General features: G+C 45.7%; 1 protein-coding gene across 11 annotated transcripts in view; it reads right to left on the reverse strand.

Moving 5' to 3' along the window:
- LOC129857335 (adhesion G protein-coupled receptor B1-like) overlaps window positions 1-15,000 on the reverse strand; it is a 90,886-nt gene that overhangs the window by 30,950 nt on the left and 44,936 nt on the right. For 5 of the 11 annotated variants that reach the window (XM_055925468.1, XM_055925470.1, XM_055925467.1 and 2 more), the window contains 11 exons: window positions 13,191-13,349; window positions 11,185-11,310; window positions 10,272-10,442; window positions 9,522-9,701; window positions 9,010-9,174; window positions 8,731-8,895; window positions 6,255-6,356; window positions 4,423-4,529; window positions 3,868-4,062; window positions 3,606-3,674; window positions 3,029-3,137 (listed from right to left, as the gene is read on the reverse strand). In XM_055925468.1, the coding sequence (XP_055781443.1) occupies window positions 3,029-3,137; window positions 3,606-3,674; window positions 3,868-4,062; window positions 4,423-4,529; window positions 6,255-6,356; window positions 8,731-8,895; window positions 9,010-9,174; window positions 9,522-9,701; window positions 10,272-10,442; window positions 11,185-11,310; window positions 13,191-13,349 (1,548 nt within the window). The remainder of the gene's footprint in view (window positions 1-3,028; window positions 3,138-3,605; window positions 3,675-3,867; window positions 4,063-4,422; window positions 4,530-6,254; window positions 6,357-8,730; window positions 8,896-9,009; window positions 9,175-9,521; window positions 9,702-10,271; window positions 10,443-11,184; window positions 11,311-13,190; window positions 13,350-15,000) is intronic. The other 6 variants (XM_055925472.1, XM_055925469.1, XM_055925473.1 and 3 more) reach the window with 3 other exon arrangements.

Genomic DNA, 15,000 nt, shown 5'->3' on the forward strand with positions numbered 1-15,000 from the left:
GTCTCCTCCTGTTCGGTATGCGCACAGAGTAAGGCTCCTAGGCACCTGCCGAGAGGGAAGTTACAACCCCTCCCGGTTCCACAACGGCCATGGTCTCATCTATCGGTAGATTTTCTGATGGATCTTCCCCCATCTCAGGGGAACACTACCGTTCTGGTCGTTGTGGATCGGTTTTCTAAGTCCTGTTGTCTCCTCCCATTGCCCTTCTCCCACTCCCACTACGGCCCTACAGACTGCGGAGGCTCTATTTACCCACGTCTTCCGGCACTACGGGGTGCCGGAGAACATCGTATCTGATCGAGGTCCCCAGTTCACGTCCCGGGTGTGGAGGGCGTTTATGGAGCGTCTGGGGGTCTCTGGTCAGCCTTACCAGGAAGTGGGTAGGTACGCCCCGTGGGCAGAGTTGGCCCAGAACTCACTCCGCCACTCATCAACTAACATGTCGCCATTCGAATGCGTACTGGGGTACCAGCCGGTCCTGGCTCCATGGCATCAGAGCCAGACCGAAGCTCCTGCGGTGGAGGAGTGGGTACAGCGCTCTAGAGAGACCTGGCGGGCAGTCCAGGACTCTCTCAGGCAGGCCAGTGAACTGCAGAAGAAGAGCGCTGACCACCACCGCAGTGAGGCCCATGTGTTCGCACCAGGGGAGAGGGTCTGGCTCTCGACCCGAAACCTGCCCCTCCGCCTGCCCTGCCGGAAGCTGGGGCCGCAGTGTGTGGGGCCATTTAAAGTCCTGAGGAGGATAAACGAGGTGTGTTATAGATTGCAACTCCCTTCATACTATCGCATTAACCCCTCGTTTCATGTGTCTCCCCTCAGGTCGGTGGTAGCTGGTCCCCTACAAGAAGGTGAGGTACCGGAGGTCCCTCCGCACCCTTTGGACATCGAGGGGTCCCCGGCGTACACAGTACGAGCTATTCTGGACTCGAGACGCCGGGTGAGGGGCCTGCAGTACCTCGTGGACTGGGAGGGGTACGGTCCGGAGGAGAGCTGCTGGGTACCGGGGAGGGACATTTTAGATCCTTCCCTCTTGAGTGATTTCCACCGCCGCCAGCCAGATTGTCCTGCGCCTCGCCCTCCGGGCCGTCCTCGAGGCCGGGGTCGGCGTGCTGCGGGAGCCGCGCGTCAGAAGGAGGGTACTGTCACGAATCCCGCCGAAGATGGTGCCTCTCCCTGTTCGGGCGGCGCTCGGTGGTCGTCTTCACCGGCCTACTAGCTGCCATCGATTCCCTTCTTTTTGTTTCTGTTAGTTTGGGCTGATTGGGTGCACCTGTTTTGAGTTTAGTTTTGTGGGTAGGCTATTTAAGGGCAGTAGGCCCGCTGGCTTTTGTGCGGGCTTGTTTTCTGTTATTTGGTGTTGGATTTTATGTGGATACTATTTTTCCGGACAGTTTAGTCCTGGGTGTTTGGACTGGTATTTTCATGGGCCCGTGTGTTGGGCATGATCGTTTTCACTGTCGACAGGAAATAAAATCCACGTTCTGAACTACCTGCTCTCTGCGTTTGACTCCTCCACCCAGTACTCCTAGAAGCTCTGACATTATAGCTATTATAAACTGGTTACAAACATATTTAGAGCAGTAAAAATACATGTTTTATCATGCCCGTGGTACAGTATACGGTCTGATATACCACAGCTGTTAGCCAATTAGCAGTCAGGGCTCGAACCACCCAGTTTATAATGTGTGTTAGCCATTTGTTTGGCCAGCCTCTTCTTTCTCACTGAGTACATATTTAAATACAGTAAATACAGTAATTACTAACTGTTTATTTTCCTTATCTTTCTCCGTCCACCCACCCACCCACCCACCCATCTCTCGCTCTCTCAGTCTCTCTCTGTGTGAGGTATGTGGGACTCAGGGAGTGTGAGGTCAGTAACTAGGAGCGGTGTGGTGGTGGGTGTGGGTGGAGGTTCGGCTGCAGTGCAGACAGCGAGGCGGGCAGCGGGCTGGGCAGCGCTAGAAACAGCACCTTACTGCTGGCCCCTCCACTCCTCCACACACTCCCCAGACACGCCAGCTACAGACCTCCCTGTACACACTGTGCCATGTTTATCTGCAGGTCAGCGAGAAGCCAAGCACCTGCCGGTGTGATGCTGTTAGTTTTATAAATATTATATGCTGCGTGAAACAGAGGATTTCACAGTCACTGTGTTCATGTGCATGTGTGTGTGCCCGCGCGTGCGTATGTGTGAGTCCATGTGTAAGCAGAAGTTCACAGTCACTGTGTTCGTGTGCATGTGTGTGTGCCCGCGCGTGCGTATGTGTGAGTCAATGTGTAAGCAGAAGTTCACAGTCACTGGTCTGGAACTGAGCAGATTGTGAGTGTGATTTTAGGCTCGCTTGAGACACAACCCACTGGGCACAGACGTCAATTCAACGTATATTACACGTTGGTTGAAATGATGTGGAAACAACGTTGATTCAACCAGTGTGTGCCCAGTGGGAACAGCCCAGGATGTCTGTTCTATAGCCCTGTTTGGTTTGTGGGTGGTACCCAGGGGGAATGGCAATATTTAGACCTTCTTGCTCACACCCTCTGTTCTGATTCCAAAAGACAGAGAGACTGAACTGACTGAACCAGTGAGATCCACACACACCAGAAACAACGCTAACAGATGAGATCCCCTAGTGTCCTGGCTGGGTGCATATCCAATTCAGATTCTACAACTCTGGAATACTGCCAATGTGGCTATGCCTGCTTTTCTACCATGGCCTAAAGACCTAGTATTAGCTAGGAGAAGAGCATATCGTTCAATAGGAAAAGTCCACATTGAACGAAACAAAGGCTCAGCTGTCTGAAAACATTACAAGCCATCGAATCCTTACTTTCTCCGTCCTTGTTTCCACAATTCCCGTCAAAGAGCATTGAGGAAGAGGATCCAAAGTCCCTCCCTCGGACCTCCTCCTCCAATGAGCTTTGGAGGAATTCAGGACATGCAATTTGAGAAGAATTGTGGACACAAGAACAGATGAAGCAATATTTTCAGAAACAGCCAAAGAGACAAAGGTCAAAGGAAAAAGCTTACCTAAGTTATCGGTGACCTCAACCATGTCCTGGAAGTCTTTCATCCTAAGACCGTAGACGTCCACAAAGTCTTCCACCAACCGGAACAGCTCCTTGATGTTTGGACCAAACTGAGAGAGACAAGGGGAAGACAAAGAGAGAGAGAGAGAGAGAGAGAGAGAGAGAGAGAGAGAGAGAGAGAGAGGAGAGAGAGAGAGAGGAGAGAGAGAAGAGAGAGAAGAGAGAGAGAGAGAGATAGAGAGAGAGAGGAGAGAGAGAGAGAGAAGAGAGAGAAGAGAGAGAAGAGAGAGAGACAGACAAGAGGACTGATGATTCATGGAGCGAACACCAAACAGACACCCACTGTTCATATGCATCACACACCATCCATATATCTCCCAGGAGACTGGCATGATGTCACTATGATGCCAACGGCTAGACACAAAGGCACCAGAGAATAGTCATTGAAATGATCTCTGTACAGCACATGGCCGACACATCAAGAAGGAGCACAAACTGTGACCATGCATGCTAGCTCATGTGTGTGCATAAAGAAGTGCCAGTGAGTCTGTGAGAAGAAGAGAAAGAGACCAACTCACCAGTTGTGCTTCTTCCCATCTCTCTCTGTTCTCCTCCATCAGCAGGTTACTGACTGACTGGACAAAGTTCTGTGATCCAGTAGAGAAGGAAGAGAAAGGGAGCGAGGAGGCCATGAGACATTACTCTACAACATTAGCCATCAATTGATCTACTACATTCACTCCAGCCATTTCTTTAACACAAGTCAATTCTAAATGTAGCCCTGACCCAAACCTAATGACCTAATGACTTCCAATCCAAACACATGCTCCCTCCTCTTACTCTCATGTCTGCATTGCTGGGGCTGTTGTAGGCCCTTCTGAAAATCTCTGTCATGTTCTTCAGTACGTCCACTATGGCCAGCAAGTCTCCACTGTAGCTGGTCCCATCGCTGGACGTCACCCTGAGCTTGGTCATCACCTCTGAAACTCCATCCCCCACAAGCCCCCGCTGGGCCTTGGACAGGTGTTCCCGAGTCTGAGGAGGAAAGGTATGAGTGAAGCACTCAGAAAATATCACCATTGAATAGAGGTGATCTTCTGATCACTAACATCGATTTATTGTCTGTCTTCTTAATTTGGTCTTGACCATTTATGGTTTGTTAGTAACACCCCACTGGTCACACACTGGTTGAATCAACATTGTTTCCATGTCATTTCAATGAAATTACGTTGCACCAACGTGGAAAAGACGTTGAATTGACATCTGTGCCCAGTGAGATGTATTGAACTGAGCAGGCAACATATCTCAAATGGCATCCTATGGGCACTTTGTAGCTTTTGTTTTCAGATATACAAGAGTACATTTTCAATCGTTGATCATCTCTCTGGTACTCACCAGTGTTTGGATGCTGCGGTAGTCATTGGAGATACACTTCATATAAGTGGGGTTCTCCCAGTAGGCTATTCCCTCATCATCCAAAGTGCACCGCCTCAGGATCAGCCCTGGATGGGGACACAGACTGGGGAGTTAACATCACTAGAGCCGTGGGATCCTAGAGGCATAACCCATCTTAAGCCAGGCATGTCTTATGGATATCCCTCTGGCTAGGTGTAGATAGGGAAGGTTAGTAAGGGTTTGCTCTGAGACATGGCTGTAGACTCTTATGGCGTCTAACGTCTGAAGCCATTGGAGTCTACAGCTACAGTGTACTCGGAACGTATTCAGACCCCTTCACTTTTTTCACATTTTGTTAAGTTACAGCCTTGTTCTAAAATTCATTCAATTTTTTCCCCCTCATCAATCTACACAAAATACCCCATAATGACAAAGCAAAAACATGTTAAAATGTTTTGCAAATGTATGTAAAAAAACAACAGAAATACCTTATTTACATATAGTAAGTATTCAGACCCTATTCTATGAGACTCGAAATTGAGCTCAGATTAATTATATTTTCATTGATCATCCTTAAGATATTTCTACAACTTCATTGGAGTTCACTTGTTGTAAATTCAAGTGATTGGACATTATTTGGAAAGGCACACACCTGTCGATATAAGGTCCCACAGTTGACAGTGGATGTCAGAGTAAAAACCAACCCATGAGGTCAAAGGAATTGTTCGTGGAGCCCCAAGACAGGATTGTGTGGAGGCACATACATTTTTGCAGCATTGAAGGTCGACAAGAACACAGTGGCCTCCATCATTCTTAAATGGAAGAAGTTTGGAACCACCAAGACTCTTCCTAGATCTGGCCGCCCGGCCAAACTGAGCATTCAGGGGAGAAAGGCCTTGGTCAGGGAGTCGACAAAGAACCCAATGGTCACTCTGACAGAGCTCCAGAGTTCCTCTGTGGAATTGGGAGAACCTTCCAGAAGGCCAAACATCTCTGCAGAACTCCACCAATCAGGTCTTTATGGTAGAGTGGCCAGACAGAAGCCACTCCTCAGTAAAAGGCACATGACAGCCCACATGGAGTTTCCCAAACAGCACCTAGACATCTTTGGTCTGAATGCCAAGAATCACGTCTGGAGGAAACCTGGCACCATCCCTAAGCATGGTGGTGGCAACATCATGCTGTGGGAATGTCTTTCAGCGGCAGGGACTGGGACACTAGTCAGGATTGAGGGAAAGATGAAGATGAGGAGCAAAGTACAGAGAGATCCTTGATGAAAACCTGCTCCACACGCTCAGCACGTCAGATTGGGGCAAAGGTTCACCTTCCAACAGGACAATGACCTTAAGCACACAGCAAAGACAACACAGGAATGGCTTTGGGACAAGTCTCTGAATGTCCTTGAGTAGTCCAGTCAGAGCCCGGATTTAAACCCGATCAAACATCTCTGGAGTGACCTGAAAATAGCTTTGCAGCGATGCTCCCCATCCAACTTGACAGAGCTTGAGAGAATATGTAGAGAAGAATGGGAGAAATTCGAAAAATACAGGTGTGCCAAGAAGACTCGAGGCTGTAGTCAATGCCATAGGTGCTTCAACAAAGTACTGAGTATTGGGTCTAAATACTTATGTAAATGTAATATTTCAGTTGTTGTTGTTTTTTCAAACATCTAGCTTTTTCATTATGGGGTATTGTGCGTAGACTGATGAGGGATTTAAAAAAAAAATCCATTTTAGAGATATGCTGTAATGTAACAAAATGTGAGAAAGTCAAGGGGTCTGAATACTTTCTGAATGCACTTTATGTCTCAGGGTAAAAGGGAGGTAGCTCACCATTGGCATTGGGAGGGCAGCGTACGGCCGCTGTGTCCCCTGCTGGAGTCATTTTCCACACTACGTTGGAGAAGTTCTCTTCTGCACAGATCTCATGAGGCTCTGCACCAAAACCAATCAGAGCAAACGTCAGTATTATACCAATCTGAGTGTCAAATGGGTCGTTCCACAGATTCAGTGCCTTTTCAGAAGTATAACTTTGTTTGATTTCACAACATGTGTACATTCTGTCATAAAGGGCATATGTTCACAGTTTCCCATCTCAAGAGGTTAAATATAGAAAAGACTAGTAAGTGCCAAATAAAATAACAGGGTTTCCTCTTAAATCAGCCATGAATCCCCTTGTGACAGTTGGAATGGAAGCTTGTTGTGTGCAACAGGGATGGCAATTAAATGCAAGCTTCACAAAATAAGATTCTAGCCTGTCCATTGTCACAATGTGGCCCTTTTGGGTGTATATCATGGCTTCCCCCTCTCTTACATTCTCTCCCACCCCAGGTTTTACAACAGTCTTAAATTCCTGGTAGAAACTCTCTTCACTGCCATGGCGTATTGAGAGAGAGAGCCTATGGAGAACAAAGACATTATTCTTGCCAAAACTCCTAATCCCCAAAATTGGAGAAATAAACAATATTTCTATTTTTGAGAAGGTTGAAGTATTCAACTGTATGTATGATGAGGATGAGGTAATAATACATTAATAAGTGACTGTAATCGATGAGATATGAAAATATTAGGGAAATAAATACTCTTTAATGATTTTTTCCGTGGTGCCCCGACTTCCTAGTTAATCTAGTTACATGATTAGTTTAATCACGTAAGGAATAATTACACATAGAGAATTTATTTGATAATATAAGTCTTCACATTTTATGATAGTCAACGCTACAACACTATCTATGGGTATCAGGATTGACGTGTTATCCTCGACCCACTCAGTTTTCTGCCACAAAACACCAGAAAAATGCCAAAAAATAGTTAAAACAGCTCACCTTCTTTTACACTATGATTTGATTATAAGATGTTCATTGTTTCTATTGAAAAAAATAGGAATAGTTTCACTAAATTAGTGATTAGTTTCACTAAATTAAAACGAGAGTTCAGTTCATATAACAGGGTTGACCATAAAATGAGGGACACTAATCACATGAAATAAATAATAATCTTCAGATATGACTTTGTCAAAGCAACAAAATAACTAGGTCTTTACAATGATGGTGAAACTTGGAGAAATGTTGGGGTTAAGTGTGTTGAAATCTTCCTAGAAGTGACATAGGGTTTGTGTTTGTATTTATAATGGATTTCTATTAGCTGCTGCCAAGGCACAGCCTGGTGTACATTAAAGGGAACTTAATTTAAAGCTAGAGTCCTTAATTGAAACAATAATAAAGCTGTCACCCCGCCTGTGTTCTGGTAAAAGCTGAGTGATGGGCCTGGATAAATGTACCCACTCTCAAATTCAATAACAGAGCTATGAATGCAAGGACTGATCATCCATAATATCAAAATTATACTTTTAACCATCTTTTGAGGCTATACTGTGTTTGCTTACATTTTCATTCTTTCCAAACGATATTTTAAAACATGCTTCTATTTTGGGTTCTGATTGGGTTTTGAGAGTTGAACAAAGCTCATGAGGCACTTATAAGATATATTCTTCAAGAATCAATGGGTATATACTGTATCATTCATTTATAAGTCGAAAAATGGATGTAGCAACTCAGGATTCCAGCTTTAATATAGCAGGTTTTTTAATGGCAATATTGGTGCACAACTTCTACTTAAAATATCAAAAGGGAGGCAAAAGGCATTAATTTCATGGAACAACCCAAATATGTTAAATTTTGACAAAACAGGAAGATATTCATTAATTTGGAAAGTAAACATGAGTACAGTATAATAAAACATGACAGATTGCAGATTGCAGCTCTGAAGGAGATGAGTGCTATTATTCTAAGTCTTTAGCTTCTATTGGTTTTCTCTCTCTCCCTCAATCTCACTCTCCCTCTCTACCGCACCTGCTCTCTCGAACTCTGAATGCTCGGTTATGAAAAGCCAACTGACATTTAATCTGACCTGCTGACCTGTTGCACCCTCTACAACCACTGTGATTATTATTATTTGACCCTGCTGGTTATCTATGAACGTTTGAACATATTGAAGAACGATCTGGCCTTAATGGCCATGTACTCTTATAATCTCCACCTGCCACAGCCAGAAGAGGACTGGCCACCCCTCAGAGCCTAGTTCCTCTCTAGCTTTCTTCCTAGGTTCCTGCCTTTCAAGGGAGTTTCTCCTAGCCACCATGCTTCTACATCTGCATTGCCTGACTTTGGGGTTTTAGGATGGGATTCTGTAGAAGCAGTTTGTAACATCAGCTGATGTAAAGAGGGCTTTATAAATACATTTGATTGATTGATTGGTTGATTGATTGATAAAGAGCACACCTTTCCATGCTTGGTTTTTGACTACTCACCTGGACACCTCTTCTCATTGCAGCGTCGCACCTCCTCCCGATCTCCAGGACAATTTTCACCCCCAAAGAAGGGCCCATAGCAAATCCTCTGTCTCTGTTGGCTCCCCCCGCCACATGTCTTGGTGCAGCCCACCCACAACGTCCAAGGATGCCACTTCCCCTCCACTAAGACACAGAACACAGCTCTAATGGTTAAGATCAGGATAGGTGGATAGTAAAGTGATCCTAGATCTGTACCTGTGGGCAACTTCTACACAGAGTTTTGACAGCAGATGTTACCTGGGCACTCCCGTAGGAAGCAGTCTCTGGTCTCTATCCACTCCCCGCGACACTCTGATCCTCCATACGAAGGTCCGTTACACTCCCTGATGCGCTGCATGGTCCCGTTGGAGCAGGACGCAGAGCATGAACCCCAATTAGCCCACTCATTCCACACTCCATCAACTGGGACAGCAGCGAGAGAGAGATAGAGCAGAGAGGGAGACAGAGACAGAGACAGAGACAGAGACAGAGACAGAGATCAAGGTTACTTCTGCACATGTATTAGTTTGTCTACGTCTCTGTGTGCATAATGCAACGTACACACATTTTACAGGCTTTTATTCATCCCTCATACATAAACAAGAACCTTTTCACATGACCTTCTCAGGGATAATTTGTCTCTGTAATTAACTGTAGACGTGACTGCCATGATGACTGAAGTTGTCAAAAGTAGTGCACTATATAGGGAATACTGCAGGGTACCATTTTGGACACAGATGAATAAGAATCCAGTAAGAAATCTGTGTCACCTGGGCAGACAGCGATGTTGCAGAACTTGGTCTGTTTCTCCGGCCCCATACAGGGGTCTCCCCCAAACTGAGGGGGTTTACAGCTTCGCGTGCGATCCCGGTAACCACGGCCGCAGGTTGACGAACACAAGCTCCATGGCGACCACTCGTCCCACGTCCCGTGCACTGCAATCAGAGCGGCTAGGGTATGATTTATAGAGAGAACCACACAGACCTTCACCACGACAACAATAACATCAACTCCAAAACACATAAACATCCAACACTCTATGATACAAACCAGCCTGTTGCCTTAATGCAGTCACAAACATCCTTCTCTCAGTGCCTGCATGGTTCTCCTGTGTAGACTACTCTAACCTTATTTCAGTGTTTAATGTATTCACCTGCATAGTTCCATATTAATGTCCTGGTCTGGAGCGTTACTGTCTGTTACGTAAGAGAAGCCCCAGGATGCATTGCACAGAGAGGTTGGGTAAAGACAGCACCAGGAAGTTGGGCATCAGAACAACTATTCTGCTGCTCAGCAGGTAAGACCCATGTCCATCTCTCTAAGGCAGAGGCTTCTAAAGAGGATTTGTATAGGGCTATAGACATCCATGCCATGGAGTTGTTCAGTGGGAAGAAGGAGTAGAGATCTTCAGGGAGAGAGAGGAGGGCTTGTATGTGTGAGCGGAGCCAGGAGAGTGCTGGAGACGAGGGGCAGCAAGGAGGCAGCCGGGGGGTGGGGAGGGGGGGGGGGTCTCAGCTTACCTGGACAGACGGCAGAGTTGTTGCAGGGCCTCTGCTCTCGGAGCGGGCCGCTGCACTGGGTGCTGTAGGAGGAGGAGACACAGAAACGCGTGCGGCTCTGCCAGCCCTCACCGCACGTGGCCGAACACACACTCCACGACGACCACTCCTCACCTGACGCAGCCTGGTCCACTGAGGGGGAGGGAGGGAGGGAGGGAGGGAGGGAAGGGATGATCCAGGGTGGAGGGGGGAGGAGAAGGGCCGAAACTAATTATCATGCAGGAACAGCCTCCCATTGGCCAAAATAGGAAGGGCTGTGGCATGGTTTGGCATAGAGGAGATTCTGTGCTGCCAGGCTCTCTGGGCTCTGATTCCATATCCTTAGCATTGACTTTACATACAGTGGAAGGCAATGTGATTGGCTACTGGATATGTTAATCATTTCCCTGGCTGCCATGACTGCCCATTGCATTCAGTAGACCCGGTCAGTCAGTCAAGCCTAGTCAGACCAATGGGAAAAGTTGGTCAGTCATGGCTGTCCAATGGGAAAGCAGGGGTGAGGGGGGACCTGATTCGCTAATTCAGCGGAGGCATCATTCATAGAGAGGAAGGACTTATCCACTTTTCACGACAGGACACAATCTCCAGTATAACAGCTACATTCAGAACCCCACAAAAGAACAAAACAGTGAACAGTTTCACCCAATTTATTCAGGGTCCATGTTGGAATTAGTGCTGTGGCACTTAGGCAAGAAAGAGTTTGGGAGATTTTGATGGATGTACAGGCCTATGTGAGGGAGGGATTCAGGGATAGCTAGCTATAGCCTTGGTGCAGTGAAAGACTATAATGGTAGGAGGTGGTCCTGTGTGGTCTGTGACCCAAGCGGCTGTTAGAGACTGATGCATGGGCTCCCTCTGCGTCCTGTTGTCTTACCTGTCTGTGGGGCCTGCTGTCCGCCGCCACCGCCTCGTGTCTTGTCTACCTCGCCACCGCCGCCATCGCGCTTGCGGCTGTCCACGGAGCGAAGTGATTGGCTGCGAGAGAGATGACGGCCTTTGCCTAGAGGGGTGGGGCAAGGCCAGGAGGGGGAGGGGTTAGCAACTTAACCACCAATGGCATTTTGTTTTTAGGACACAACCGTGACGTGATTGGTCACCCAGAAGAGCATCAGCCAAACTTGGGAATTTTGTAATGGGAAACCAGGTGTGGTGTGTGATTGTGTTTGTGTATTTACTGTGTGTTTCGCTGTCTTTTCTGTCTTTGGAACCGTGATTGTCATTGCTCAAACATTTGGAATAAGAACATGGAATTCTGACATTGATCACAATCTATCAAAATACCTATAGTTCTGAAGACTGGAAGAGTGATACAGAGCTATTGGAAGCCCTATTCCTAAGTCCTTCTTACTTCTATAACATGGATTATATGCACATTGCAGTGTGAGGGTCTCTTTCTTAAGAGTTATGTTGTTGTATTTGCATTGAGAGGTTGACTATGTCTAAATAATAGCATCGATCAAAGTCCCCTTTCCAACATGGCCTCCTTACATCACAATAATGACTTGTTGGACAGAAGAGAGTGGAGGGAATAAAGGACAAGAGAAAATAAAAGTACAGAGAGAAATAACAGAGAAATGAAATTGAGAGAAGAAGAACAAAAGAGAGAGAGAGTCAAAGAGAAGCAGATATTTAGATTGAGGAGGACGTACACACATACCCACATATACACACTCGTGGTACGCAGGTCAGCTGTTTGTTCACACACACCCGGATTTGCTAATAACCCATCTGCAACACCCGACAGTATGTGATAAAGTGAAAATCTGAGGCCCGCACCTGAACCTAACCGGCTAATATAGAAAATGCGCTGTGGTCTATAGTCAGAGACGATGGAAATTTGATTTCTAATTCACCTGATTGAGATATGTTCCTGCTTTATAATTTAGGACATTTTGGTAGGTTGGGCTCTGAAAACAACCCAACATGTTTCTGATAACATTTCAGTTTGCCTGGATGCATATTTTATCTAGTTGAAATACTATCAGGTTTTGTGATGCTGAAAAAGATTGCACATCTACAGATGGTATCTAACTGTACATTCTCTCAAGATGCTCAAAGAAAGAAATCATATTTCTCCTGCATTTGGTGTAACATTTTACTGCAAGAAATGCTTAATATTCAGGCTATGTGAGAGGTTGTAGACCTACAGTCAGTGTCCTGATTTCAGTTTCCATTTAACCCATCTCAACAGTGGGCTATAGTTCTCTTGACATGCAATAGGCCTATTTGAAGTCCCCATCTTGCGACTGTTGAATTTGTATAGCGCCTCACAATCATCACACATAACATCGTCGGCACTGCTATCATCTTATTTTACCACTTCACCAAATCTTTCCAAAACATGACTTTTCTGGCCACCCCTTCTCTCTATTTTCAACTCTCTTTTTTGCAGCTTTTCTCTGATTGAATTACAGAAAACTCTGACATTGACCCTTTTGCCTCCGTGGATCGACGTTAACTTTTTCTGCCTGTTCCCAAAAACATTTGGTGTTTGGTGTGTAGACAATTTGGCACGTGTATAGTTAGGCCCTAAAGCTTAGGCTTGGGCACTAATGCCAGATAGTCGAAAAGAACGAAATAAAAATGTAGCCTATTAATAAAAATTACACAAGAATGATACATTTATGTATTTGTTAAGGTATGGTTTTCTCTTTATTCAACTCTCCTGCCACCCACCTGCACTTCATTCACACAATATGTCATGACCTAAGCACGCCCATCCCACGGATATAACTGTAGGGATATACCTGCTGGGACTGCAGGTTATGAGTCAACCCGCACATCACTTATGTACATGCACTCACACACACAGAAACAAACACATACACACACACACATGTACGCACACACACGGTCAGGGAATGTCTTTGTCAAGCTCACCACTGCAGGGCTGAGGGTTACAGGGCCTTCCCTCCTCCACTACTCCCTCACACAGGTATGTCTCCTCTGGGGGAGATTGACAGGTACGGCTCCGGGTCTGAACGCCACCACCACAGTCACTGCTGCACTCCGCCCACTCCGCCCACACACTCCAGCCACCTGTAGGGGCACACACACACACACACACACACACACACACACACACACACACACACACACACACACACACACACACACACACACACACACACACACACACACACACACACACACACACACACACACACACACACACACACACACACACACACACAGTTAGCCACTGTTTTCGTAAGAAACATCCCTTTAAAGAAAACATAAAGGTGTTCAGGAGTGATAAATGTCATTGTCATTTCAGAATCCCTGTCCAGCAATTCTCATTTGAGGGTGCTCCATTAAGATGTGGCTGCAGTTATGAGGAAGAGGAGGAGGAGGAGGAGCGTATAAATAGCAGCAGCTGAATGATCTTCTTCTTTAAGCCTGCATCCAAAATGGTACCCTATTCCCTATATAGTGCACTGGGCCCTGATCAAAAGTAATGCACTATATAAGGGATAGGGTAGCATTTGTGAAACCGCCTGTGTGTCTTCTCTATATCCTATAGTTCCTGAATGTTTAATGGGGCAGACAGATGCCTTTCAGCTCCCACAGGCCCCCACAAATATGTATTAATCTTCATGAATAGAACATGATGCTGGATGACATCCAGACACACACAGTTTTAATTACTCGCAAATCAGTTTCCTCAGGGCAACTGGCGGGGTAGGGTGAGAAGGAAGGGAGGGCCTTGAAGTGCACAGTGCACTTGAAACAGTTAATTGATATATTTATATATATACTGTATATTTATATTTATATATATATAGAGAGAGAGAGAGCGAGAGCGAGAGAGAGAGAGAGAGTGAGAGAAAAGGGAAGAGGGGCAATGTGTCATTAAAATGCTTTACACCCAGGTAATCCAAGTTTTAAATTAATTCCATCCATACAATCTAAGGACAGAGAATAATCTTTTTCAATGGAAAAAAGCCTCAATATTGTTTCTGAATTAAGCCATGCACCACTGAGCACAGTCAATACCCATTTGTTTTCTCCAGGATGACCGACTGAGGCCAGATTGTTTACTTGTGACTGTGAAATTGGATTTGTTTAAGTTTCTGTGACCTGAGTCCATCTTCATCAACCAATTCCAGGCAGCGTTAACAGTAAACCACCAAAACATCCAACGGGAGAATAATAAATAACCCTGCTGAATAGCACAACACCACAACAACCTATCCACCAGTCAGAGCAAAGTCAAGCATCCACCCAAACAATGACAAGTACAGTACCTCACCCTCATACACACACTCAATTTTAAATGCACACTAAAAATCCCCTCCACCCACTCCACCCAATGCCATTTTAAATGGATGCTTTGTGGCACATTGACTGCTCCTAGGGGAAAATGAAGAGGGTGAAATTATAGCAAAATAACCTTCAGCTCCTTTTCCCCATGAATCATTTTGGGCTTATTAGGATGAAATGCTGCAGCTTATGAATACAGAGAGAATGAGAGAGTGCTGTTTCCGTGGAGGGAAGTGTGTCTGTCAAATAAACGTTTTGGAGAGAGAAAGAGAGAGAGAGAAAAAAAAACAATTTGCAGATAAGATTATCTCAGAGAAACAACAGAAGAGTATGAACTTTTTTTGTTCAATAATCCCAGTCAGGCAGGGTGGAAGAGGACGGGAGAGAATCATGCAGAGTTTTCTTCCTCTGTCCTCAAGGACATTTC

This window comes from Salvelinus fontinalis, chromosome 6, assembly GCF_029448725.1.
Source record: "Salvelinus fontinalis isolate EN_2023a chromosome 6, ASM2944872v1, whole genome shotgun sequence".
Classification (NCBI taxonomy): Eukaryota; Metazoa; Chordata; class Actinopteri; order Salmoniformes; family Salmonidae; genus Salvelinus; species Salvelinus fontinalis.